Here is a 21,938-nt window from a genome sequence, read left to right as displayed (position 1 = left end):
AATATCAATCACACTTTAAATTAAAGTAAAACAAACAACCATACGGCATTTGTTATAATTTTTCTTTTTTATTAAACAAACGCTATAAAAAACAATTATTTATTAAAGAACTCGCCGCATATCGACAATTTTTGCAAGAACGGTTGTGCCTTGCACTGCATAACGCCAAAATTCTGCTCCCAAGTGGAATTCCTGGGAAACCTGTCCTCTTTCCTGAACCTCTCTAGCATTTCCTGTGGGTCAAACTTCTTGTTTGTGTTCAAAACAATCTGATCCACGATTTCCGGAAGCGTTACTTGCAATGTTTCGTTCACGAAACTGTCGTTGTCGTCTGGAAAATCGTCCGCGTTTATTTTTTTACTGATGTTATCGTTATCCTCTAGCTTAATGTAAGAACTAGTCGATTCTGTTGTGATTATTGCGTGTGTGACGTTTGTATCTTGCGCCACCGTTTCTTGTTTTACTACAGTATTGGGTCGTTTTCTTAAAGGTTCGCCTTTGAACAAGTCCTTTTTGTCCTGGAATCCTTTCAAGTCGTACAATTTGGTGGTGTCGTCCAAGTGGCAACATCTCAAAGCTCCCGGATCGATGGGATGTGCTTCTGTGTTGAATATGTAACCGCCCGTTTCTATTATACATTCCCCTTCAATATAACAAACATGTTAATTTAAGTAATTAGGAAACAAATTGTCGTATGTATACCGTTAGGTGTTTGTATGATTTTCCCATGATCACCTTGGTTGTGAATAAAATTATCGGTATCGAACAACAGATAGAGGTACTTGGTGGTCTCGGCAAGGAAAAACGACTCCATCCTATCCTCCTTGCGGTGATCGCGTACGTCTTTAATGGTCGCATAACCGCAGGGTGTGCGGGCACTGTGTTGGATGCTGCGCAGTATATCTTCGCCCGCCTCCAACAGAAACGGATCGCCGGTTGCCCGATACAAATACATTATCGATTCGATCAGTTCGGGACGCATCGGATACGTTTCGCGGTTCGTTCCGGCCTCCGACTGTGGAATGTTGTAGAATTCGGGTGTGAAACCATACTGGCCCCACACCTGATGGTAATTGTGTAGCGTACGCATCGCACTGGACGTTTCTCCTGATAATAAAACGGTTTTTAAGACAACTGTTAAAAGTTTTTGCTCAATTAATTACCTATAAGACTTAATACTCCAGGCCAGTAGGCTTCCAGAGATTGGAACACAGGCAAGGTGACCTGAGCTTTATTCATTGTGACCCACATGTACCAATCGTCTTTCTTTAAATATTTATCTATGGACTTTTTTACTTCTAAAAACATTTCGTACAATTCGGGTCGTTGGAACAGAATTGATCCTTTGACCAAATACTCAAAGTAAGAGTCCACTCCAGAACCAATTCCTTTGGAAATGAAACAATTTCTTTCAATACTTCAAAAGGATGTTTTTAGTTAATATACCTGCATCCTGAGCTGTCCATTTACCAGTGTCTATATCTATATGGTTGCCAAACAAACCCAATTGAGATTTATGATGGAATAAAGCGTACAACGCATTAAGAGCGACCTATAGAAACAATTTTTTAACTTTGTGAAAATGATAAAACTATTTTTCAATACTTCTTCATAAAGTGGATCCCCAGTGAGTCTACTCAAAGTGCCAAACTCCAAAATAAAAGTGCCAACACCAGCTGTACAAGTGACTGTAGTTTCACCTGGTGGCACTCCAGAATGTAAATTCACAGTTCCATATGGCATACCTGTTTTAGAATTGAAGGCTACTATTAATCTTTTTGCCACATCTTCTGCAAGTCTCAGCAAAGGTCCGTTGCAGGGCCAACCTGGTTCTAATTTAACACCAGCTCTGTTTACAAAAATATTTTAGATAAAATTATTTAAGTAAATCTTATTTGTTTTACCTGTGTGACATTAAATGTGCACTTAACAATCCCCCAACAATTCTGATATTAGTCTCAAAGACCGAAACATTTATGTTGGCATCAAAATCTTTCTTAGTGGTTAATATATCAACAACACGCTGAAATTCTGAATAATTTCCCATAATTGCTAATGTGTCTAACGCGTCTATGAGTGTCAAGGAGTAACTAAAATTCGTCCAAATTTTTTCAACAGTTTGGTTACATTTACACTTTGTTTTACCTGCCATAAGTGTCCACACCATCACAACTAATCGGTCTGAGTTCGTCGTAAGGATATGCATATTTCAAATAACTATTATATGCGTGATAGAACATGTCTTTCACTTCGTCTCTGTAATAATTAAAATGCAATACGATTCCAATTGGAATTTGATTTTCTCACCTTAGTTTAGCTACATCGTCTTTGGTATAGGTGCGTCGCGATTGCACTTGATGAAGGAATATTAATGAGTAAATTATTTTTAGCAGGTTCATGTTATTTAATTAATTTATTTACTTTATACATTTAAAAACATGCATTTTAGACGGCAATCAGCTGTTTTTGACGTCGCGTTTACGCGTAAACAAATCCATCAGGGTTGCCAATATAAGATTTAAAAATCTGAAAATAAAAACATACAATGCGTTCAAACTATTTTCTTTAAAAATGTTCACCGATTGGATTGTAAATAAGGTGCTTAATTAAATTTTGTTGATAATTCATCATTCAATCAATGACAAATTAACAACTGACAATCTAAGCTTTGAATATCTCAACAAGATAAAAATCCTGAAACATTAACAATAATAATAATGATCATAAAGTCTTTTTTACACAGTGTTAAAATAGCAATAATAATAATAAGTGATACAGTTATTTTAAATTTTTTATTATAAAATTAGTTTAACATTTCAGTCTTAACAATCAAACATCAATATATCTACACATACAAAAATATCCATCGTAAAACTTTTAAAACAATAAAATTTAATACTTAACATCCTGATATGAAACCGAACAATAACGGAAGTAATCATTTAGTCGGTGAACTATCCGATTTAATCGACTGATCCGGAGACTCATCATATTTACTCGGCGAATTCATTGATTTAGGCGAATCACTCGATTTACAAAAAGATTTAGGTGAATCATCCGATTTACAGGACGAACTCCTCGACTTAGGTGAATCATCTAATTTACAGGACGAATCCCTCGATTTCGGTGAATCGTCCGATTTACACGGTGAATCTTGTGCTTTAGGCGAATCAACCGATTTACACGACGAATTTCCAGATTTATTCGCCTCTTCGGGATCATCACACTCCTCCGAATTAATCGATAACTGAAGTTTATTGTCCGGTTCTTCCACAACCTCAGCTTCATCATTTTCCTGCGGTTTTTGTTCCGGCTGTTTAACGGCGTTAATAAACTTGAAAATCTGTTGAATCTTTTGTTCTGTCGTTTGCTGCGTCATCAGCAACTCTTGCTGGTGAGACTGTTGCGATTTTAATGATATCGTCAGTTCCGTATGTCTGTCTTGGAGTTTGATCAGTTCGGCGTTCAACGACTCGTTTTTCGATAGGAGGGCGTCTCTGTCCCTCACCTTTTCTGGAAACAAGAACAAAATATTTTCAAGTTTATGTTTTATTGCAGAAAGTCTGAGAATATTTGAAGACAAGTCAAATGTTTTGTTATATAACTTTTATAACTTGACTTGAATTATTTTTCTAATTTACTTTCAACAAAATTGAAAATTAAATGGCTATACCATGTTCTATACCTAATCCCAATAGTTTTTGATTTATTAATACTTTTCCAAAATGTTTTGATATATTGATGGTCTAACTAAAATGTCTATAGACAATGGAGACAAGTTAATTTCTGCAGTACACGTTAACCAAGGAACATCCTAGAAGAAGTCATTATTAGTACTTCCAGGTTTTATACAGGGTGTTCGTTATTTTCGTTTAATTTTGTACATCTTAAAACATCAATAAGTTTGATATTTTCAATAGAACATTAGGTATGTTTTAGATAATTAAACACCATATAAAATTTGGAGGTAATAATAGTAACACCTTATAGAATGGTCCTTGCTTAAAGTGTATGTCAAAAATTAACTTGCCAGGATCCAAATTAAAAGCTTTACAGACATTTTAGGTAGGCCATCAATCTTTCAAATTGTTTGGAAAAAAAATAACTCAAAAACTATTTGGTTTAGATATAGCCATTTAGCTTGCGATTACATGTAGAATTTAAAAATCTAAAAATATACAGTGTGTTCACAGAAAATATAGTTCCGGAGAAATAAGCAGTTTCAAGTCAAGTTTCTCAGAAAAATTTCAAATTCGTTGTCCATAAAGGTCAAATTAATAAATTGTGGGTGAATCACCCTGTATCTAATTAGAGATGTAAAACGACTTGACTTATCTAGTTCTATAGAATTACTAGAAACGTGCAAGCGTTTATAAAAAGCATTATTTGGAGTACCAAAATCCTAGTCACTATAAATTAATAAATAACCAGCAACTCAAGACTAAAAAAATGTACCAAATCAAAGTGGCAACAAAATGCTACGACAAGAACACCACACACATTTAACATGTAAACTCACATAAAACTGTATTTACAGAGGGTAGTTGTGTGTGATTGTTTCTAACCTGTGACGTCCGATGGATGGATGCACGACACGGTCATGCCGGAGGGCACCGTCAGCGACCCGACGGTGCGCACCTCCCTCGTGATGCACCTGGGACATTGGCGCGGCGTCTGCGTCAGCGGCCTGTTGTGGCAGCTGACGTGGAAGCCGTTCGCGCACACCTCGCAAACCGTCAACGCACCTAAAACACGCCGACAATCAGCACAGTCCGCCGCACCTCAAGTCAAACACCTTACCGGGTTGTTTGCATTTGATGCACGTCTTGGAGTCGGGTGACGGCGACCCGGGACTGACGCGTTCGATAATCAGCCCGCTGGGCAGGTTCGGGATGGCCGGGAAGGAGGGATAGACGGTGGTGATGGTGGTGCCGTTCTCCGTGCCGTTCTTCAGCTCGGCGGCGACGGCGGCGCCCGACGCGGCCGCTGTCTCTTTGTCCTTGTGGGCGGGTGGCCACGGGGCGGACTGTTTGGACGGTTGGGGCGGGGAGGCCTTCTCGGCGGCCGAGCGACGCTTCGTGGACTGGCGTGTTTGGGGCGGGGACATGCCCGACACCAAGTATGCGTTACGTTTCCTTTTCTGCAACGAAAAATCGGAATAATAATTGTACAATAGGTAGAAGTAAAAGACTAACTCCGGTGGAAGTGTATTCGTAGCCGCGTCCGCCGTAGAGGAAATGCGGATTGGCGGTGCTGCGTCTCTTCCGTTCCACCCGCCTACTTTGCATCTCCCTGTAGACGTCGTGGGTGCACAGGTTGAAGTAGCTAAGGAATTCGGTTTGGGACATGTCGTGCGGACTGAGTGGACGTTTTTCCCTGTCCATCGTCGACGATTCGATCGACGCATTGTCCACCGAGTCTTCAGAGGCATCGTCGTTTGTTGCTGACGGAGATCTGGTCAATGAACTAAAATAAATATCGGGATATTTCATATTTTTTTTCCAGATAAAGATGTGACTTACATATTTTGTTTCCGATTCCTGTTTAATAAGTTTGCTTTTTTATCATCGTTGCCGTTTTTCACGGGACTCGATTTTTGAAGTTTCTGATTAGACTTGAATTCATCTCTGAGAAGTTGCAGCAAGGATTTCTGAAAATATAAAAAAAATATCAAATTAAAAATTTAAAATACATAAAAAGTTAATATTTAATTTTAACTTTTTAATACAATTTTCTATGTCAACAATCAAATTCAGGTGCTGTTCAATTAAAAATGTTATGAAATTTATTAATTTATTTGTTAGTTAATACACTTTATTATAGACAAATATTTTTTACAATTACATTAAATAATAAAACTGAAAAAAATTATTATAACTATATATTATTTTTTTAATTATAATTATATATTATTTTTATAATATTTGTATTTTTTTATGATGAGATGTTCAACTAAAAAATTTATGTTATTTATTTAATAATTAATACAATTTTCTATGTCAACAATTAAATTAATTTTTTAGGATTAAATTGAACAACAAAACTGTATAAAATAATTATAATACGCATATTAATATTTTATATAACCAGTGATTTTTAAATTTTGTTTTACTCTTTTCATTGTTAAATATAATACAATCAATTTGGTTTTAGTATTTATATATTCGTAAGATGTTCAAATAAAAATGTTATGAAAATGATCAATTTATTTTTTACATTTAAATTAAACAATAAAAATTTTATGAAATTTATTAATTATTTATTAGAAACTGATTAATATATTTATTTTTTTAATATAACTTTTAGGACGAATTACTTTAAGTAGTAAAAATTCAATTTTCTATGACACAATCAATAAATATAATTTATATACAATATTTGTAAGTTATTGGTTATATTTATGATATTGACTTATTTTACTATTTTATGTAAATAAGATAGTATAAGTTTAGCTGTACCATTCTATATAAATTGAATAATAAAACTGTATAAAATAATTATAATACACACACATTAAAATTTCATATAACCTGTGGCTTTTTAATTTTGTTTTATTTTTTTAATTGTTAAATAAAATCGAATCAATTTTTTTTAACATTTTTTTAATATTTGTAAGATGTTCAACTAAAAATTTTATGAAATTTATTAATTTATAAATTAGTTATATCAATAAATAGATTTATTCTTTTACAATTAAATTAAATAATAAAACTGTATAAAATAATAATAAAATACGTTAAAATTCCATTTAACCACCAGACTTTATTTTATTTTTTTTTTACTTTTTTAATTGTTAAAAACATTACAATCAATTTAGTATTAATGTTTTTATAATATTTGCTAACTAAACTAAAAATTTTGTAAAATGTATTCGTTTATTTATTAGTCAATACAATTCTATATGTCAATAATTAGATTTATTTTTTACAATTAAATAGTAAAACCTTTTAGGTTAAATTTCTTTAGGCAGCAAAAGTTATTTATTTCTTTTTGATATTTTGAAGTTCACTTCTGTAATTGACAAATTCAATTTTCTATGACACAATCAATAAATATAATTTATATATATATATATATATATATATATATATATATATATATATATATATATATATATTTGTAAGTTATTGCTTATATTTTTGAGATTGACTCATTTTACTAAATGATGTAATGTAAATAAGACACTATAAGTACAGCTATATACTTTATACTTACATAAATTTTTCTCTTTATGATATATTTTGATATAATAAACTATATTCTTATGTAACTTTTGTATAATTTTAACCCAAATATATCAAAATAAGGAATATAATCCTAAATTTTATAAATATCAATTTTCCTGTTTTCACTCATTTTCTTAATCTATTATTCAAATATTTAGATAAAAGATAAACACAACTCAAAAAAAGTCCCTTTGATATTTGACTAATGATTTGTAATAAATAATAGACAAATATATTAAAAATTAAAGGTTATATCTTGACCCCAAATTATTTTAATTTCAACTAACCTAAAAGACTCCATTTTTTCAACAACCAAACATCAAAAACACAAATCGCAAATCGATTCGTCGCATTTTAACCAAACCATAACCTATTAAAAGCTCGCATTAAATCTTATGCATCTGCGTGTGTAACAAATCAATAAAAACTCAATCTGCAAGTTTTAATAACCCTCAAAAATTATTGAGCAATATAAAAAATTTGATTATTAATAAATGTGACAGTATTAGTGTTCGATGTCAATGTATATAACATTCAATTAATCACTTACTTGTTGAAGACCGATCAAAATTATTTCTTCCTCAGCTTTGATCAATTCAGTTTGTTGATCTGCTGTTGGCTGAAAATATAATAAGTATTAAAAAAAATTAATTAACACAAGTAAATTACTACTCACCTCAGATCCGTCTTTAATTTTTTGCAGGATGATCTGAAAAAAAATTTTTTCAAATTATTTACATAACAAAATATGTTAGCACATCTTTGTCCAACGCGTTTCGAATTCCATAATACGTGACGAAAAAAAATAATAGTAAGGAAAACTCACCTGGTGGTTGAAGATAGCGTTTTTCAATTGGTTCTGGTTCGACTCTATGTTGCATTTTAATTCTTTGCTTATTTCCAGATCCTTCATTTTATTCTGCAACAGTCCCATAAAACGGAATTAGTGGAATCAACGTGCACCACGGACAAATAGTTGTGCTCGGCCGGGCTTAAACTTGTGCGAGGCGCATACTTGATATAAACTTCCAACGGAGACGCTAACTAACGCACAACTGTCGGCACTGGGCACGTACGCACCCTAACAACCCGCCAACACCACTTTACAATAGTTTGACAACAAATTAAAATCATAAACTTCGATAAATAAATGTCCATAATATAATTTACCAAACTCCAAATTATCGACGATAACGGCCATCGGTCGTGTTCGGCAAGTCACGAGCGTACGATCTTCGCGTGGCCGTTCTTCCAAAATGATTCAACTTACGCAATTTATTAATTATTATAGTTATTCAATTAGTAAACTATGGCCATGCTTATGGTTAACGATTGTTTTAATAAAGGTTTTTTAAATTAAATAAATTGATCTGTTACAAACTGACAATTGAATCTATTTTACTAAATTTATTTATATGAAACTTCGTCTTCTTTACATACCTGTAACTATTTTCTTGGGTTATTTGTGAATTTTGTTTTGATTTTAACATCAGAACACTTTCAAAACTGTTTTCAATCATTACACAAAGGAATGTATCAAAACATGTTTCACAATCCTCAAAATGACTGTTTTATAATTATAAATATAATTATAAACTCACCTTAATATTTTGTTGTGGCTTATTAATATATTTAGTTAATTAAACCTATTTGTTACCAATAATGGTTTTTGAGAAGTTTAACAGTTTATTGCCTCATAATACCAACTTTTAAAATAATACTCAAGTATTTACTTTTAATTTAATATGTTTAAAATACATGTATTTTTATTAATTAGATTTGATATTAATTATTTATTTTGATTTACAAGTTAGTGTAAATGTGATCTATGTAAGAGTTTTTGTGTTAGATGATTTATTTTATTTTTTATATTGGCAATATTTTCATTGAAAAATTTTATTATATTCAAATAATTTATTAAGTCATGTGTTAATAAGTGCAAGAGCTAGGTAAATAACAAAAAAAAAAATAAACAAATAAGCCATTTTTATCTTATATACACTATACATTGTGATCAATGTGTATGTCTTATTTATGTGCAGGCAGTGTAAGTGAAGAATTCACACCTAACCTCAATTAAACACAAGTTTTGTAAACATTAGAAACATGCCGATTGCTCAGGTAAGGACCACATTAAAAAACATTGCCACGCTATGATATCCTTTATTAATTTACAGTTAACTGGGAGCGAAACCTCAGACGAATCCAACAAAACCTTCGTAATGCAAGACGAAGGTCACACTTTAGGAAATGCCCTAAGATGTGTGATTTCCAGTTAGTAAGTACCCTTTTTACACCTGTTGTTTTTTGATAATTAATTGTTACGTTTAGTCCGGATGTAGAGTTTTGTGGCTACACAGTTCCACATCCGGCTGAATCAAAAATGCACTTCCGGATACAAATGCACAAGGGCAAAGCAGTGGATGCACTGAAAAGGGGGTTAGAAGATCTGATCAAGGTTTGCGACATAACTGATCAGAAATTCGTGGAGGCTTTCAAGGAGTTCACTGACCAACAGGCGAACACTACTTAAGTATTTTTTATCTAAATTATATTTTTATTAAATTTTATTATTATTAATAAACGACTGTTTTTTAATTTTGTTTTATTTTTAATTGTCCCAATTTTGTTATTAAAACTTTTTATTGTTACATAATTTTTGTATTCAATTTATATCTGAAACATTAAAAAAATATATATTTAATTAAAACGTCAGAGTTTTATTAATTTCATTTTGAGTATTCATCATTAAGTTGAAATATTGCCATGAAATTTATACAAAATACTGTTACATCACATTTAAAATAAATATTTTCTACTTTTCTTCCTAATACAAAGGAAAATGGCAGAAATCTACATCACAGTCCTTGCTGTTTCAAATAGTCATGAAGGCATTTGTGTATAAACACGTATTGATCCTAAAACGAATAATTGTTAAATATTTATCAACATTTCTTTGTTTATACGTACTGGTGTTTGTACCATGAGGGCTCTTTGTTGCCTCATTTCTTTTATTGTATTTTTAATATCCACATTTTGTTTTGAATTGAGAATTTGCATACCAATGTCGACGGCTATAAGAGTCCCTGTTCTTCCAACTCCAGCACTGTAATAAATTTAATGAAAACAAATTTTGTGAAGAAATTGAACTTTTACCTGCAATGAATTACAACCATATTTGACTTGTTCAACTGGCGCATTTGTTTGCAAATATTTATAACGTCGCTTGTTCCATTCGGAACTCCGAAATCTGGCCATGTTAATAGTTGCAAATGAGTTACAGTTCGCTTAGTGTCGTTCATCTACAAGTTAATGTTGTATAATCATTAATTAATAATTAAGTGGGACAACATTTTACTTGAATTTCGAATTGTCTGTTACAAATAACATTGTTGGACGATTCTGATACACATTTAATGGACAAATCATCTTCATCTTGAAATTTGCCTAAGTCAGGAAAATATTTCGTACACTTGATCTGATTGTTTTCCTGAAACTGAGCAGCCATGATAATAAGATGGACATCTTCCTGCCAAATCATTCTCCAAAAATCTTTAGTTGTAGAAGGTAGGGGTCCTTGTGTGGCTATATATTCAGGTTTTCCAGAAAAACCCTATCAAAACGAAATTTTATCTTTAAATATTACAATAAACTATCCTGACTTACTTTTATGTACGATGCGTTGATGTAATCCGTGAAATTCTCATAAATTTGCTCCGAAAGTTTCACTCTGGTTGAATCGTCTGAAACCATTGTTTAAAATTTTAAACATTCAACTATATATCACTAAAAACTTACATGGTAAAATATTTTTGTAACGATTTTTCTTCATGTTAGAAGGCAATGTAGCAACACCAGTTGATGATTTAGACAGATCCTGTGTTTCCATATTCAGTTGAAGAAATTCGTTTTTCAAGTCGGTCTCATTGTATTCTTTTAATAACTTGACTACATTATTATTTTTGGGGGATGTTAAAGACCTGCGAAATCTATCAAGTCAATTAGATCATCAGATTTTATAATTATTACTTGGACATTGCGAGGATTGAGCTGTTAATGAACCAGGACAAATTAGACTTTGACGTTTTCATTGAATGAATGAAATAAATTAATAAGTTGTAGTGATGTCAAATTTACCTCGTCTATTTAACTCACTCACGACTAATTATATTTTAAGAAATGGTTGATAAAGTTGAACAAATTGAACTCATCATTATAATCTTTTTATTAATTAAATCGATTTAAATTTTTGGTACGAACGATACAGTATATCTTTATTTTTGAATTATAATTTAATGTTGTTAAACGGTTAATAAGGAATTACCAAAAGTACAATTGAAAGTGACAAAATAAACAGTGTTTCTTTCCTTATCTGTGATTACGGTCGTCTACTAAAATTATCAACTTGGGCAGTGTAAACCAGAAATTCTGGAAGAGCCTCGATAAATTTACCTAGATATATTAAAAAGAGCAATAGAATCCCAATATAATTAATTTTAATTTATATTGAAACCTTTTTCGAAAATATGATAAATAATAAAGGATTTTACAGCAACAATTTTTACTAAAGTAACTAATATTCATCAATTAAATTATATTTTACAAAGAAAAAAAAACAGTTTTCATTCCAAAATGTTTTAAATAAAAATACTTGAGATAGTTTAGAGAAAAATTGGTTACACTTGGAATTGGACTGATATAATAAGTGGACTGAAGGATTTATATTGATGACTGTTATGCTTTTTGTTGTTTGTCATCTGTTATCTTAATAATATGTTATTAATTTGAATATACATGTACGAAATGAGTTCAACTATCGTAAGTTAAAATAAATATGGACAATTTTAATATGAGCTCCCATCACCTCCGATTAATTAATTTATGACCTTACATGAATAAATAGGCTTATAAAAATAACATGTTTCAATTGTTATTGAAAATTCGTTTTTGGATATTGGGATAGATTAAAAGTGCCGGGCCCGTCTCCTACCATTTTTATCGGTAACATCGGACCTTTCGTGTTCAGGAGGAAGTCAATTCATGACTTTTTTAATGACTTGTACAAGTAAGTACTGGTGTTTGTGTGAGAAACTTTTATTAATCTTATTGTCAGGGATTGGTATGGCTATCCCTTTATTGGAATATACAAGTCTGGATCGCCAGCTTTACTCGTCAGAGATCCAGATTTATTAAAAGCGGTCACAGTGAAAAATTTCAAGAACTTCTACAACAACGATGTATATCTTGACAAGAAAAACGATCCGATTTTGGGCAGAAACCCGTTCTTCCTGAAAGGAGAAGAATGGAAGCAAACCAGATCAATTCTGACACCTTGTTTTACATCTGGAAAGGTACTGTAGCCAAAACAACGCCGTTAGTTCTATCATTACCTATATATGTATATTTCAGATGAAGATATTGTTTCCTTTAATGGATAATGTAGGCACCAAACTTGTAAATTACATAAACAAACAAATTGAAGAATACAACTCCACATTAGAACTAAAGGAACTTAGTACTAAAACTACTCTAGAAAACGTAGCAATTTCTGCTTTTGGTCTTGAAGCAAAATGTTTTGAAGACCCCAATTGTGAATTTAAACAATTGGCAAATAATTTCCTCACACCTGGAGGTTTCCAGTCGTTTAAAATGATGCTGATATTTTTAATGCCCTGGTTGTCCAAGGTCTTCTCCCTACAGTAAATAATTGGCATCCAAAACATATATCATAAGTTAATAAATTGTCATTTTAGATTGAGATCTTGAAGCTTCTTCAAGACACGGTAGACTACAGAGGAAAAAACAATATCAACAGGCACGACTACCTTAACACCCTGATGCAATTACAGGAAAGCAATCCCAACTTCCAAATGATAGATGTGGTTGCTAATGTTGCCACATTTTTCGGAGATGGCTACGAAACCAGTTCCATAGTTATGAGTTTCGCACTGTTTTAATTGGCGCGCAATCCGGTGCAGGAGAAACTCAGGAATGAAATCTTAACGAAAATCGAAGGGAACAACGGAGAGTTAACCTACGAGTTAGTCATGGAAATGGAATATTTGGATGCTTGTTTAAGCGGTACGTTGGATATGAAATAATTTTGGCCGTTAAGATAATTATCTGGTTTGCAGAATCAATGAGGACGTTTTCTATTGTTACGGTGCTTGGCAAAGTGTGCACGGAGAAATTTACATATGAAACAACCAACACCAAGGACTTTAGGCCTTTGTCTGTCACTATTGAGCCTTGAACGTCTGTTTTATTACCTTGGGGTTCCTTATTCAAGGATGAGAAATACTTTCCAGATAGTGAGAAGTTTATTCCAGAAAGGTTCCTCAAGGAAAACCACTCCTTGTCGGATGTTGCCAGAGGACTTTTTAAACCTTTTGGTGATGGACCAAGGTCTTGCTTAGGTTTGTTGACTTGGTAACTTTAATTAATTACGACTAATTTGTGACTAATTTTTAGGACAAAAATTCGGGCAATTGCAGATTAAAGTAGCTATGGTTCATATTTTGAAAAATTTTAGGATTACTTTTAGTAATAAGACCAAAATGCCTTTGACTTATGACCCCATTTATATTATGCTTTCACCTATTGGAAGACTTCGGGCCCAGTTCGAAAAAATTTAGATTGCTTACAGTATGACTAAATAGACTTTTACAATATTTTAAAGACTTATGTATTTATTCTTTCAGACTTTAAAATGTAATAAAATATTTTAAGTGTAGAGTATAAAAAGAATAAAGTTTTTTCTTAAAAAAATCCCTTATTAAATATGTAAAATCAATGATACAGATGGATAATTGAAACTCCTCATAACTTTCAAAATAGAAAAAACAAATTACTATAGTAAGGTTAATATAATTGTGGTAGTTTTGACAGCACTAACATAAATAACTATAAAATCTTACATGAAAATTTAAATAAACCAACAACAAATCACAAAACAAGAGCTTCTAGTACTTACGATATACTTGGAAGTTTTCCTAATTTCCAAAGAACCACTACAATTCCAATAGTTAGAATAGCTAATGACCCAAAAGTGGCGCCCAAAATTATTCCCAAATAAGATTCGATTTCACCTAGAAAATACTTATTTATAAGACAATTCAAATGGAATTTTTAACTACCTGTTATAAAATTAATATTGTCTGAGTCTATGTAGGCAGCTTGAGTGAAAGCTCTTACAACAAGGTAATACGTAGTTTTTTCTGCCAGTGTTCCATTCTCACCAATAAGAACTTTAACCTGCTCAGAATCTGAAATTTTTCGTTGTTAAGCGTGCATTATGTAGTTTTTAATTCTTTACCGGAAAAAGGATTCCACATCTTCTCAGTAATGTAAGATGCATCCGTGGATCCAGTTTCAGGCCAGTATTCGCTTGTTCCGCCCCAATACGCGAACTTGCCTGCCGTTGAAATTGGGTTTGGTGATAAAATTACCGCGTAAAATAATATATCACCATTTGTGTTATCAAAATATGTTTTATTTAAGGTGAACTCTGCCAAATTGTACTCTTTTAACACTGGTTCAGACATGTTGATCCCACTATTAATTATTGGGACTAAAATTGAATTGCTGTTGTTGGGTCACATATTATAGTTTTTTAGTACTTACCTCCAGCTGGAGCTAAAAACACTGCTTGTACAGCATTGCTTTCAAAATTGTCGGTTTTAACTATCACACTAACAGTATAATCGTATTGTGGCTTCAACTTAGAGTAAACATGAGTGTTGGTGTCCATTTTTAATATTTCATCAGTATGATTATCCTGGTCGAAGTTTTCTCTCGTTCCAACATAATTAATCACGTATGATTGAAACTTGTCATTAAATCTACACGGTTTGTTGAACGTTACTCTTACTTCTGTATCGTAATCTTGCCCAGTACTTTTGTTGGCTATTGTGTAAGTTATATTGTCCACCACGTCTGGTTCTAAAACGAACCTTTTATATATTAAAACATTATTTTTCTAACAACTTACCACTAGGAGGAGTTTTGAATGTATCCCTTGAAGAATTTCCAGGTCCTACGGTGGTATTTGGAGTAATGGTAATTTCGTAACTATAAAAAGACCTTACGGGAGTTTCGTATGTAGTTTCGTCCGTTTTAAAGTTTATTAAAGTATCATTAGGGTTACAATCATAATTCAGTGGTACAGGTTTAATATTTAGTTCGTATGATACTTTCCCCACCAACAGTTCTGGTTCTCCCCACTCGATTATCATGTTCTGGTTGTTGTAACTTACATTTTTTATTTCTATTTCTCCAGGATCTAAAATGAACGCAAATTTTATTACATAATTGTTTTGTTATAAACGAGTCTAATTTACAATTTGGCTTTGTTGTAAAAGCAATGGTTTTGCTGCCACCTTCCCCGGCTTCGTTGGAGCTAATAATTGTGGCGTTGTAATTGTACGAGTATCTTAAATTTTTGGACACGTTTAAATTTTCTGTCGTGTCTTCAAAGGTGAATTTTAGAATATGGGAATTAGATGGGTCTTCAGTGTATTGACCGTTTAGTTCAAGGGTGAGTAACCACTTCCCATTACTAGCACATGGATTCTTCCACATCAATTCGAATTTTAACTCGACGTTATCAACTTCATTATCCTCACTTGTGTCCACTGCAATAAATTCTTGGACCTCCTCCGGTGCTAAAATGAGTCTTAATTTCAATAATCGTTTATATCACCTAAGTATATAGCTTACGAATCGACATGGTTTGATGGTTGACTTCACTAAAACTCCCAAGGCCCGCCGCCGTTTCCGCCGCCACCCTTACGTTGTAATTGTAATAATACTTGGAGTGGAACGTGGCAGTTAGATTTGTTGTGACCCAGGTTGTGGTGTTTTTATCCTCGTCGCAATCGAAACCCCCAGTAGCCGGACCCAAAGACTCCAGCACCACGTGGTAATTGACAATTTTGCCCCAATTACCCTCCGGCTCTTCCCAGCTCACCGTCACTTCGGTGCCGTTGTCTTCCACCGACAGATTTTGTGGCTTGCCAGGATCTGAAATTGCTGATTTGATGAATGTGTCGATAAATTTGTTTGTAACTTACAATTATCTTCGGTTTTAAAACTCAATTCTGACACTAATCCAGTCCCCGCTTCGTTTAATGGTATAATTGTGACGTTGTAGTCGAATGAGTAGTTTAAATATTGGGATAAATCGAATTGTTGTTCGTACTCTTCCATTAAAGGAACAAGTAAATTTTCTGACGTAAAAATTGAGGCGTCCTCCGAATAGGTTCCATTTAGTTCAATGGTGAAAGAAAGATTACCACCAGGTGGGCAAGGGTAATGCCAATGAAGCATTACTTCCAGATTCACTTCAGTTCCAGTGTCAGTTGAATTGTTCGCAATTGAACCATCCAGTTCCTGATAAGGTTCTAAAAGGTATAGTGCTGTGTACATTTAATTTAAGATATTGACATGTACGTACTTTGTGCTGGCATCTTGAATATATCAGAATATCCATTACTTAAATCTTGTTCACGAACATGATACACTGTCAGGTAAACCACAGAATCAGCTAAATAATCTGTAATATTATAGCTTGTAAGGTTAGTGTTGATATCAAAGTTTTTACTGGAGTTGCCACATTTTGTAGGATAGAAATAATCTGTTTCATTTTGTGTTATAATAATTTGATACATATCACCATCTTCAAAATCATCAGGAGGTTCCCACTCTAATGTAAAAATAGTTGGATCAATGATACTATATGTCACATTGTTAACATCAGATAATTCTAAAATCGGAATTATTTTATATTTGTCGACATTTCTAATCCTAGTTTTAATTATTACTTACCACATAAACAATATGGTGAAAATATTAACAGTAACAGAAGTTTCAGATCCATATTTATACAAATAAATAACTAGTGAATCTAAATATGTTTAACTGTTTTCATGGTTAATAGCATAATTCTGCATATCTACAGATATATTTATCAATCCATTATAACGTGAGGATTTAGATTGTTTTGACTGATAGAAGATATCGTTTAAGTTGGGCTGATAAGTGACACATTGTTTTCTATTTACGACTAAATAGCTTCCAAAACATGTAACATTAATATAAAAAATTAAAATTAATAATAATTAAAGAAACAAATTAATTTTGTGTTTTAAGAAATGTTCATTTTTAAATATTAGATTTACATACAGAAGTGTATCATAAAATATAAATATACAGGATAAAAACAATCAATCATTGATAAAAATGAGGTAGAATCTAAATGGGGTTTATTAATAAAACTAATATATACATGTGATAGATAATTTTTTAACATTAGATTATAATACCATCGGTTATTTTCCAAACTTAAATGATTAAATTTATAAATCTACAGCTTTCAAACTATCTACGTCGCCTTTAATTTCAGTATTTTCTTCAGGTTTTTCAGATGTTCCCTTCATTTTTTTCAGTTGTTGAGATTTTTTCTGCAGTTTTACGACGTACTTCTTGGATTACCGCTTTTGATTTATTGAAACTGTAACATAAAGTGAATTTCCTAATAGTTTCATATTTTTTCTTCATGCTCCACACTTACGGTAATTTTCCTAGTTTCCAAAGAATTCCGACAACTAAAAGAATGAGAATAGCCAAACCGCCGAAAGTTGCGCCCAAAATTATGGCCAATTGTGACGATTCCTCTTCATCTAAAATATAATTTATATAACAAGTGAAACAAGGTATGTTAATTTCAGTTACCCGTCGTAAAATTAATGTTCATTGAATCTATGAATGCAGTTTTGGTGAACGCCCTTACAACAAAGTAATAAGTGGTTTTTTCATTCAATTCAATCTTATCACCAATAGACACTTGTACCTGATTGGAATCTAAAATGTTTTCATATTAAGTACGGATTTTATTCTGGTAATTTTAATACCTGTAAAAGGATTCCACATCTTATCAGTGACGTAGGTGGTATTGTCAGACCCAGTTTCGGGCCAATAGTCACTTGTTCCGCCCCAATATGCATATTTTCCTGCTGTCGGAATCTGCTTTTCTGACAAAATAATTGCGCAATATACTATATCACCGTTTGTGTCATCGAAAAACGATTTCTTCAGGGTGAACTCCGCCAAATTGTATTCCTTCAAAGTCACTTCGGTCATGTTTATTATTTCACTTTTAATTATTGGCACTGGAATGAAATAATTGTTGTTTTAGCTCACTTATTATAGTTACAAACATATACCTCCAGCTGGTGCTGAAAACTTTTCTTGTACAGCCTTGCTTTCGAAATTTTCTGTTTTAACAACCACACTAACAGTATAGTCGTATTGTGGTTTCAACTTTGAGTAAACATAAGTGATATCCACTTCTAATATTTCTTCAGTATGACTATCCTTTTCGAAGTTGTTTCTTGTTCCAATATATTCAATCACGTACGAGTGGAATTCGTCATTAAATCTGCATGGTTTACCAAACGTTACTGTTACTTCTGTATTGTAATCTTGGGTGGTACTTTTGTTTGCTATTGAGTGACCTATATGAGCCACTACATCCGATTCTTAAAGAAAATTTTATTGGACCCAATGATTATTTAAGACATTTTACTAGACTTACCACTAGGAGGCGATTTATCCTCTTTAACTACAGATTTTCCAGCTCCTACATCTGTACTTGGAGTAATAGTAATTTCGTAATTATAATAAGGCATTACGGGAGTTTCGAATACAACATCCTCAGTAGTTTTCTGAATTATTGTGTTGTTGGGGCTACAATCGTAACTGATTGGTGATTTTGGTTTAATGCTTAGGTCGTAGGCTACTTTTCCCACCGGCGACTCAGGTTCTGTCCATTCAATTTTCATGTTCTGATCATTATAACTTACATTTTTTATTTTTATTTCACCAGGATCTAAAATGAGTACATATTTTAATAGACAAAAGTTCTGTTGTAAAACAATTTGATTTACAATTTGGACTTGTTTTAAAAGCTATAGTATTTTTACCGCCTTCCCCCTCTTCGTTGGAACTAATAATAGTAGCGTTGTAATCATAGGAGTACTTCAAATATTTAGACACATCAAAATTTTGTGTTGTGCCTTCAATAGAAAAATTTTGACTTTGAGTATTGGTGGGATCTTCAGTGTATTGGCCGTTTAGTTCAAGTATTAGCATTAATTTGCCGTTACTGGTGCAAGGACTTTTCCAGTTCAATTCAACGTTCAATTCAACATTATCCTGGTGATTATCCACACTTTTATCTTCCACTTTTAGCTCATCAACCGCTTCTGGCGCTAAAACATGCCTCTGTATTATAAGTAACAGACCAAGAAAACAATTTCGTCGTACGACTCGTTTTGGTTTGATGGTCCGCTTCATTAGCTTGTCCACGTCCAACAGTCGTTTCTGCGCTAACTCTCACGTTGTAACTGTAGTAGGACTTGGACTTGAACGTGGTGGTTAAGTCGGTTGTGTCCACAATTTTGGTACCCTTTTCCTCCTCGCAATCAAACCCACCCGGAGCCGGACCCAAAGACTCCAACTCCACATGGTAATTGACGATTTTTCCCCACTTTTCTTCGGGTTCTTCCCAGCTAACCGTCACTTCGGTGCCGGTGTCCTCCACAATAAGATTTTGGGGCTTTCCAGGATCTGAAATTGTTGATTTGATGGCTCTGCCTCAATAAGTTCATTTGTGACTTACAATTAGGGTCAGTTTTGAAGGTCAATACTGATACTTTGCCAGTTCCGACTTCGTTTCTAGGTTTGATTCTGACTTCGTAATTGAATGAATAGTTTAAATATTCCTTCAAATCAAAGCTTTGTTCATAGTTTTGCACTATTGGAACATCCAATAGTTTTGATGTAGAAATCGAAGTGTCCTCCGAATAAGTTCCCATTAGTTCAATCTCAAATGTAAGATTACCACCTGGTGGACAAGGAAAATGCCAATTAAGGATTCCTTGCAGATCTACTTCAGTTTCGGTGATTATAGTTTTGTTTTTATATGAAGCTCCTAAATCCTTGTCGGGTGCTAAAAAGTATTGGTATTATTAAGTGGAATGAATATTGAAAAATCCATACCTTGATAGCTCATTCCAAACACAGTCGTGACTCCCTTACTAAGTTCATCCCCTCTAACGTGAGACACCGTTAAATAAACTATAAAATCGGGATTGCCATAATAATATAAAAAATTCGTGTCTGAGGTGGTTTGAGTTTCGTCATAAAAAGGTTTCCCACATTCTGATGGATAGTAATTTTGTGTCTCATTTTGTAGTATATGTACTTGATATGTATCCCCTTCAGTAAAATCTACAGAAGGAATCCATGATGCACTGAAAATAGTTGAAGAACTACTTGATGCTTCCAGATTCGTTACATCTGCTAATTCTGAAATCGATTACCATTAAATAATATATAGTATGGTATATATATAATTAAACGTTACTTACCACATAAACAACTCGGAGTAAATATTAGCAGTAGCACAAATCTCAGATTCATATTTTCGCAACCATAAATTAAAGTACAGTAAATCTCGATTTATGATGAACCTCTTTTTTAGTTTATTACTATCAGATATCAATATTGATCTATTATATTCCAAATGGATTAAAGATATACCTGTCAACGATTAAGAAGATAAATCTGATAACATATTTACTGTAAGATTAGCTTGTATTTTTAATATATTAATTGTATTAAATACGTTCTATGACAATTAAATAAAATGAACCTACGAATATTATTATTATATTTTTGTTCAAGATATTTACATTAAGTTAAATTATTATACAGAGTTATTCTATTTGATGAACCCATTTTTAAAAATTTGTACAAGTCCAAAACTCTTTGTACTAATGACAAGAGAAAGTTTCAAAGAATACATTCATTCCAACGTTCCTGTAACTTTTCGATGCCCTTTATGAAAAACGATTTCAAAATAGGCTTCAGTTTCAGCTATTACTTCTTCATTAGAGCGTAATTTCTTTCCTTGGAGCATTTTTTTTTTGATGTCTGCATAAAGTCAGTAGTAGCTGGAGGCCAAACCTGGAGTGTACGACCAATTGTCACAATTGTTTTCATCGACATGGGGCCGTATTTTCTGCACTCAATCGATCCAATAGTGCCATGTACAATTCACTATTGACAGCTGTCTTTCTCAAGATTTCGGTTGATTTTTCGATTGCTTTGGATGACTTCCACTGGCTGCTGTTCACTCAATAGGCGATCTTTTAGATTCAAGATTCTAGTAGTGGATCCATGTTCTATTTGTCGTTACATACCGATGCAAGAAATTTTTTCCATTTCGCTTGAACAGTTCCAAACAGTGTTCTGAATCGTCGACGCGTTGTTGTTTCTGGTCTGGTGATGGCAAACGCAGAATCCACAGCGAAAGCAACTTCGACATGTTCAAATTTTTATGTAAAATTGTAAAGATACCAATTTCAAGGTATCAGCTATCCCATGCAAATTTTGACACAGTGTTTGAATATTAGTACTATACGGAAATTATGTGGGTACGTCCAATACTGTGTGTACATTTATATATCCATATTATTAATATGTTTAATAACAACAACAATACGTCAATATAATCGTTGATTAGTGAGTTTAATTAGTTTTTTTTAATATTTGAAAAAAATCAAATCAAGGGTCAAAAGTATAACTATAAAATAAAACAACCTTACATAAATTTAGCCTTCCTTTATTTAGTATCTATCCATTATTTTT

At 32.8% G+C, this 21,938-nt stretch overlaps 6 protein-coding genes across 8 annotated transcripts; 1 reads left to right on the top strand and 5 right to left on the bottom strand.

The window, feature by feature from the left end:
- Positions 1-39: 39 nt before the first annotated feature.
- On the bottom strand, positions 40-2,470 carry LOC109601051 (ER degradation-enhancing alpha-mannosidase-like protein 2). The gene is made up of 8 exons (XM_020017256.2): positions 2,308-2,470; positions 2,146-2,256; positions 1,905-2,090; positions 1,606-1,849; positions 1,447-1,552; positions 1,164-1,388; positions 703-1,107; positions 40-643 (listed from the first exon to the last, which is right to left on the bottom strand). Exons 1-8 carry the CDS (start codon positions 2,397-2,399, stop codon positions 96-98), a joined length of 1,917 nt encoding a protein of 638 aa, XP_019872815.1. The 5' UTR covers positions 2,400-2,470; the 3' UTR covers positions 40-95.
- Positions 2,471-2,778: 308 nt separating this feature from the next.
- On the bottom strand, positions 2,779-8,900 carry LOC109601049 (PHD finger protein 21A). 3 transcript variants are annotated; one of them, XM_020017254.2, is made up of 9 exons: positions 8,828-8,900; positions 8,053-8,145; positions 7,903-7,935; positions 7,777-7,845; positions 5,523-5,650; positions 5,196-5,466; positions 4,801-5,140; positions 4,566-4,745; positions 2,779-3,513 (listed from the first exon to the last, which is right to left on the bottom strand). In XM_020017254.2, the coding sequence occupies exons 2-9, from the start codon at positions 8,137-8,139 to the stop codon at positions 2,939-2,941; spliced, it is 1,683 nt and encodes a 560-aa protein (XP_019872813.1). In that variant the 5' UTR covers positions 8,140-8,145; positions 8,828-8,900; the 3' UTR covers positions 2,779-2,938. The 3 variants fall into 3 exon arrangements, with proteins under 3 accessions (XP_019872813.1, XP_049825967.1, XP_049825966.1); XM_049970010.1 differs by lacking the exon at positions 8,828-8,900 and having other exon boundaries at positions 5,196-5,454; positions 8,053-8,634; XM_049970009.1 differs by lacking the exon at positions 8,828-8,900 and having other exon boundaries at positions 8,053-8,630.
- A 231-nt stretch (positions 8,901-9,131) lies between these two features.
- On the top strand, positions 9,132-9,824 carry LOC109601065 (probable DNA-directed RNA polymerases I and III subunit RPAC2). The gene is made up of 4 exons (XM_020017271.2): positions 9,132-9,175; positions 9,269-9,347; positions 9,404-9,504; positions 9,558-9,824. Exons 2-4 carry the CDS (start codon positions 9,333-9,335, stop codon positions 9,757-9,759), a joined length of 318 nt encoding a protein of 105 aa, XP_019872830.1. The 5' UTR covers positions 9,132-9,175; positions 9,269-9,332; the 3' UTR covers positions 9,760-9,824.
- Positions 9,825-9,925: 101 nt separating this feature from the next.
- Positions 9,926-17,135, bottom strand: LOC109601066 (phosphatidylinositol phosphatase PTPRQ). Its single transcript, XM_049969868.1, has 16 exons — positions 17,052-17,135; positions 16,681-16,989; positions 16,298-16,627; positions 15,945-16,247; positions 15,566-15,889; positions 15,217-15,507; positions 14,850-15,167; positions 14,542-14,796; positions 14,363-14,491; positions 14,200-14,314; positions 11,025-11,215; positions 10,893-10,969; positions 10,585-10,839; positions 10,383-10,528; positions 10,197-10,332; positions 9,926-10,144 (listed from the first exon to the last, which is right to left on the bottom strand). The coding sequence occupies exons 1-16, from the start codon at positions 17,101-17,103 to the stop codon at positions 10,085-10,087; spliced, it is 3,291 nt and encodes a 1,096-aa protein (XP_049825825.1). The 5' UTR covers positions 17,104-17,135; the 3' UTR covers positions 9,926-10,084.
- Positions 17,136-17,471: 336 nt separating this feature from the next.
- Positions 17,472-19,107, bottom strand: LOC126266290 (uncharacterized). Its single transcript, XM_049969996.1, has 6 exons — positions 18,820-19,107; positions 18,449-18,763; positions 18,137-18,394; positions 17,958-18,086; positions 17,797-17,905; positions 17,472-17,736 (listed from the first exon to the last, which is right to left on the bottom strand). Exons 1-6 carry the CDS (start codon positions 19,064-19,066, stop codon positions 17,646-17,648), a joined length of 1,149 nt encoding a protein of 382 aa, XP_049825953.1. The 5' UTR covers positions 19,067-19,107; the 3' UTR covers positions 17,472-17,645.
- Positions 19,104-20,575, bottom strand: LOC126266253 (uncharacterized). Its single transcript, XM_049969867.1, has 4 exons — positions 20,286-20,575; positions 19,906-20,235; positions 19,551-19,853; positions 19,104-19,495 (listed from the first exon to the last, which is right to left on the bottom strand). The coding sequence occupies exons 1-4, from the start codon at positions 20,296-20,298 to the stop codon at positions 19,104-19,106; spliced, it is 1,038 nt and encodes a 345-aa protein (XP_049825824.1). The 5' UTR covers positions 20,299-20,575.
- Positions 20,576-21,938: the final 1,363 nt, after the last annotated feature.

This window comes from Aethina tumida, chromosome 7 (assembly GCF_024364675.1).
Source record: "Aethina tumida isolate Nest 87 chromosome 7, icAetTumi1.1, whole genome shotgun sequence".
NCBI classification, from domain to species: domain Eukaryota; kingdom Metazoa; phylum Arthropoda; class Insecta; order Coleoptera; family Nitidulidae; genus Aethina; species Aethina tumida.
This window is presented reverse-complemented; position numbering and strand designations above follow the sequence as displayed.

Bases quoted from the DNA above. Each gene is read 5' to 3' on its own strand.
- LOC109601051 (XM_020017256.2), bottom strand. From the start codon at position 2,399: ATGAACCTGCTAAAAATAATTTACTCATTAATATTCCTTCATCAAGTG. The intron at 1,850-1,904 runs GTAAAACAAATA...TTTTGTAAACAG, and splicing joins GCACATTTAATGTCACACAG to AGCTGGTGTTAAATTAGAAC. The intron at 1,108-1,163 runs GTAATTAATTGA...TTTTATTATCAG, and splicing joins TGGAGTATTAAGTCTTATAG to GAGAAACGTCCAGTGCGATG.
- LOC109601049 (XM_049970009.1), bottom strand. From the start codon at position 8,160: ATGGGACTGTTGCAGAATAAAATGAAGGATCTGGAAATAAGCAAAGAA. The intron at 5,141-5,195 runs GTTAGTCTTTTA...TTTTCGTTGCAG, and splicing joins ACGAATACACTTCCACCGGA to AAAAGGAAACGTAACGCATA. The intron at 3,514-4,565 runs GTTAGAAACAAT...TCTTGTTTCCAG, and splicing joins CCATCCATCGGACGTCACAG to AAAAGGTGAGGGACAGAGAC.
- LOC109601065 (XM_020017271.2), top strand. The intron at 9,505-9,557 runs GTAAGTACCCTT...TGTTACGTTTAG, and splicing joins AGATGTGTGATTTCCAGTTA to TCCGGATGTAGAGTTTTGTG.
- LOC109601066 (XM_049969868.1), bottom strand. From the start codon at position 17,103: ATGGATCTGAAACTTCTGTTACTGTTAATATTTTCACCATATTGTTTA. The intron at 15,508-15,565 runs GTAAATTAGACT...CGTTCATTTTAG, and splicing joins TTTTACAACAAAGCCAAATT to ATCCTGGAGAAATAGAAATA. The intron at 10,145-10,196 runs GTACGTATAAAC...TATTCGTTTTAG, and splicing joins CCCTCATGGTACAAACACCA to GATCAATACGTGTTTATACA.
- LOC126266290 (XM_049969996.1), bottom strand. From the start codon at position 19,066: ATGAAAATTGAATGGACAGAACCTGAGTCGCCGGTGGGAAAAGTAGCC. The intron at 18,395-18,448 runs GTATATGTTTGT...ATTTCATTCCAG, and splicing joins GTTTTCAGCACCAGCTGGAG to TGCCAATAATTAAAAGTGAA. The intron at 17,906-17,957 runs GTAACTGAAATT...ATTATATTTTAG, and splicing joins GAACATTAATTTTACGACGG to ATGAAGAGGAATCGTCACAA.
- LOC126266253 (XM_049969867.1), bottom strand. The intron at 19,854-19,905 runs GTAAGTCACAAA...CAACAATTTCAG, and splicing joins CTTCAAAACTGACCCTAATT to ATCCTGGAAAGCCCCAAAAT. The intron at 19,496-19,550 runs GTACGACGAAAT...GGCATGTTTTAG, and splicing joins CCATCAAACCAAAACGAGTC to CGCCAGAAGCGGTTGATGAG.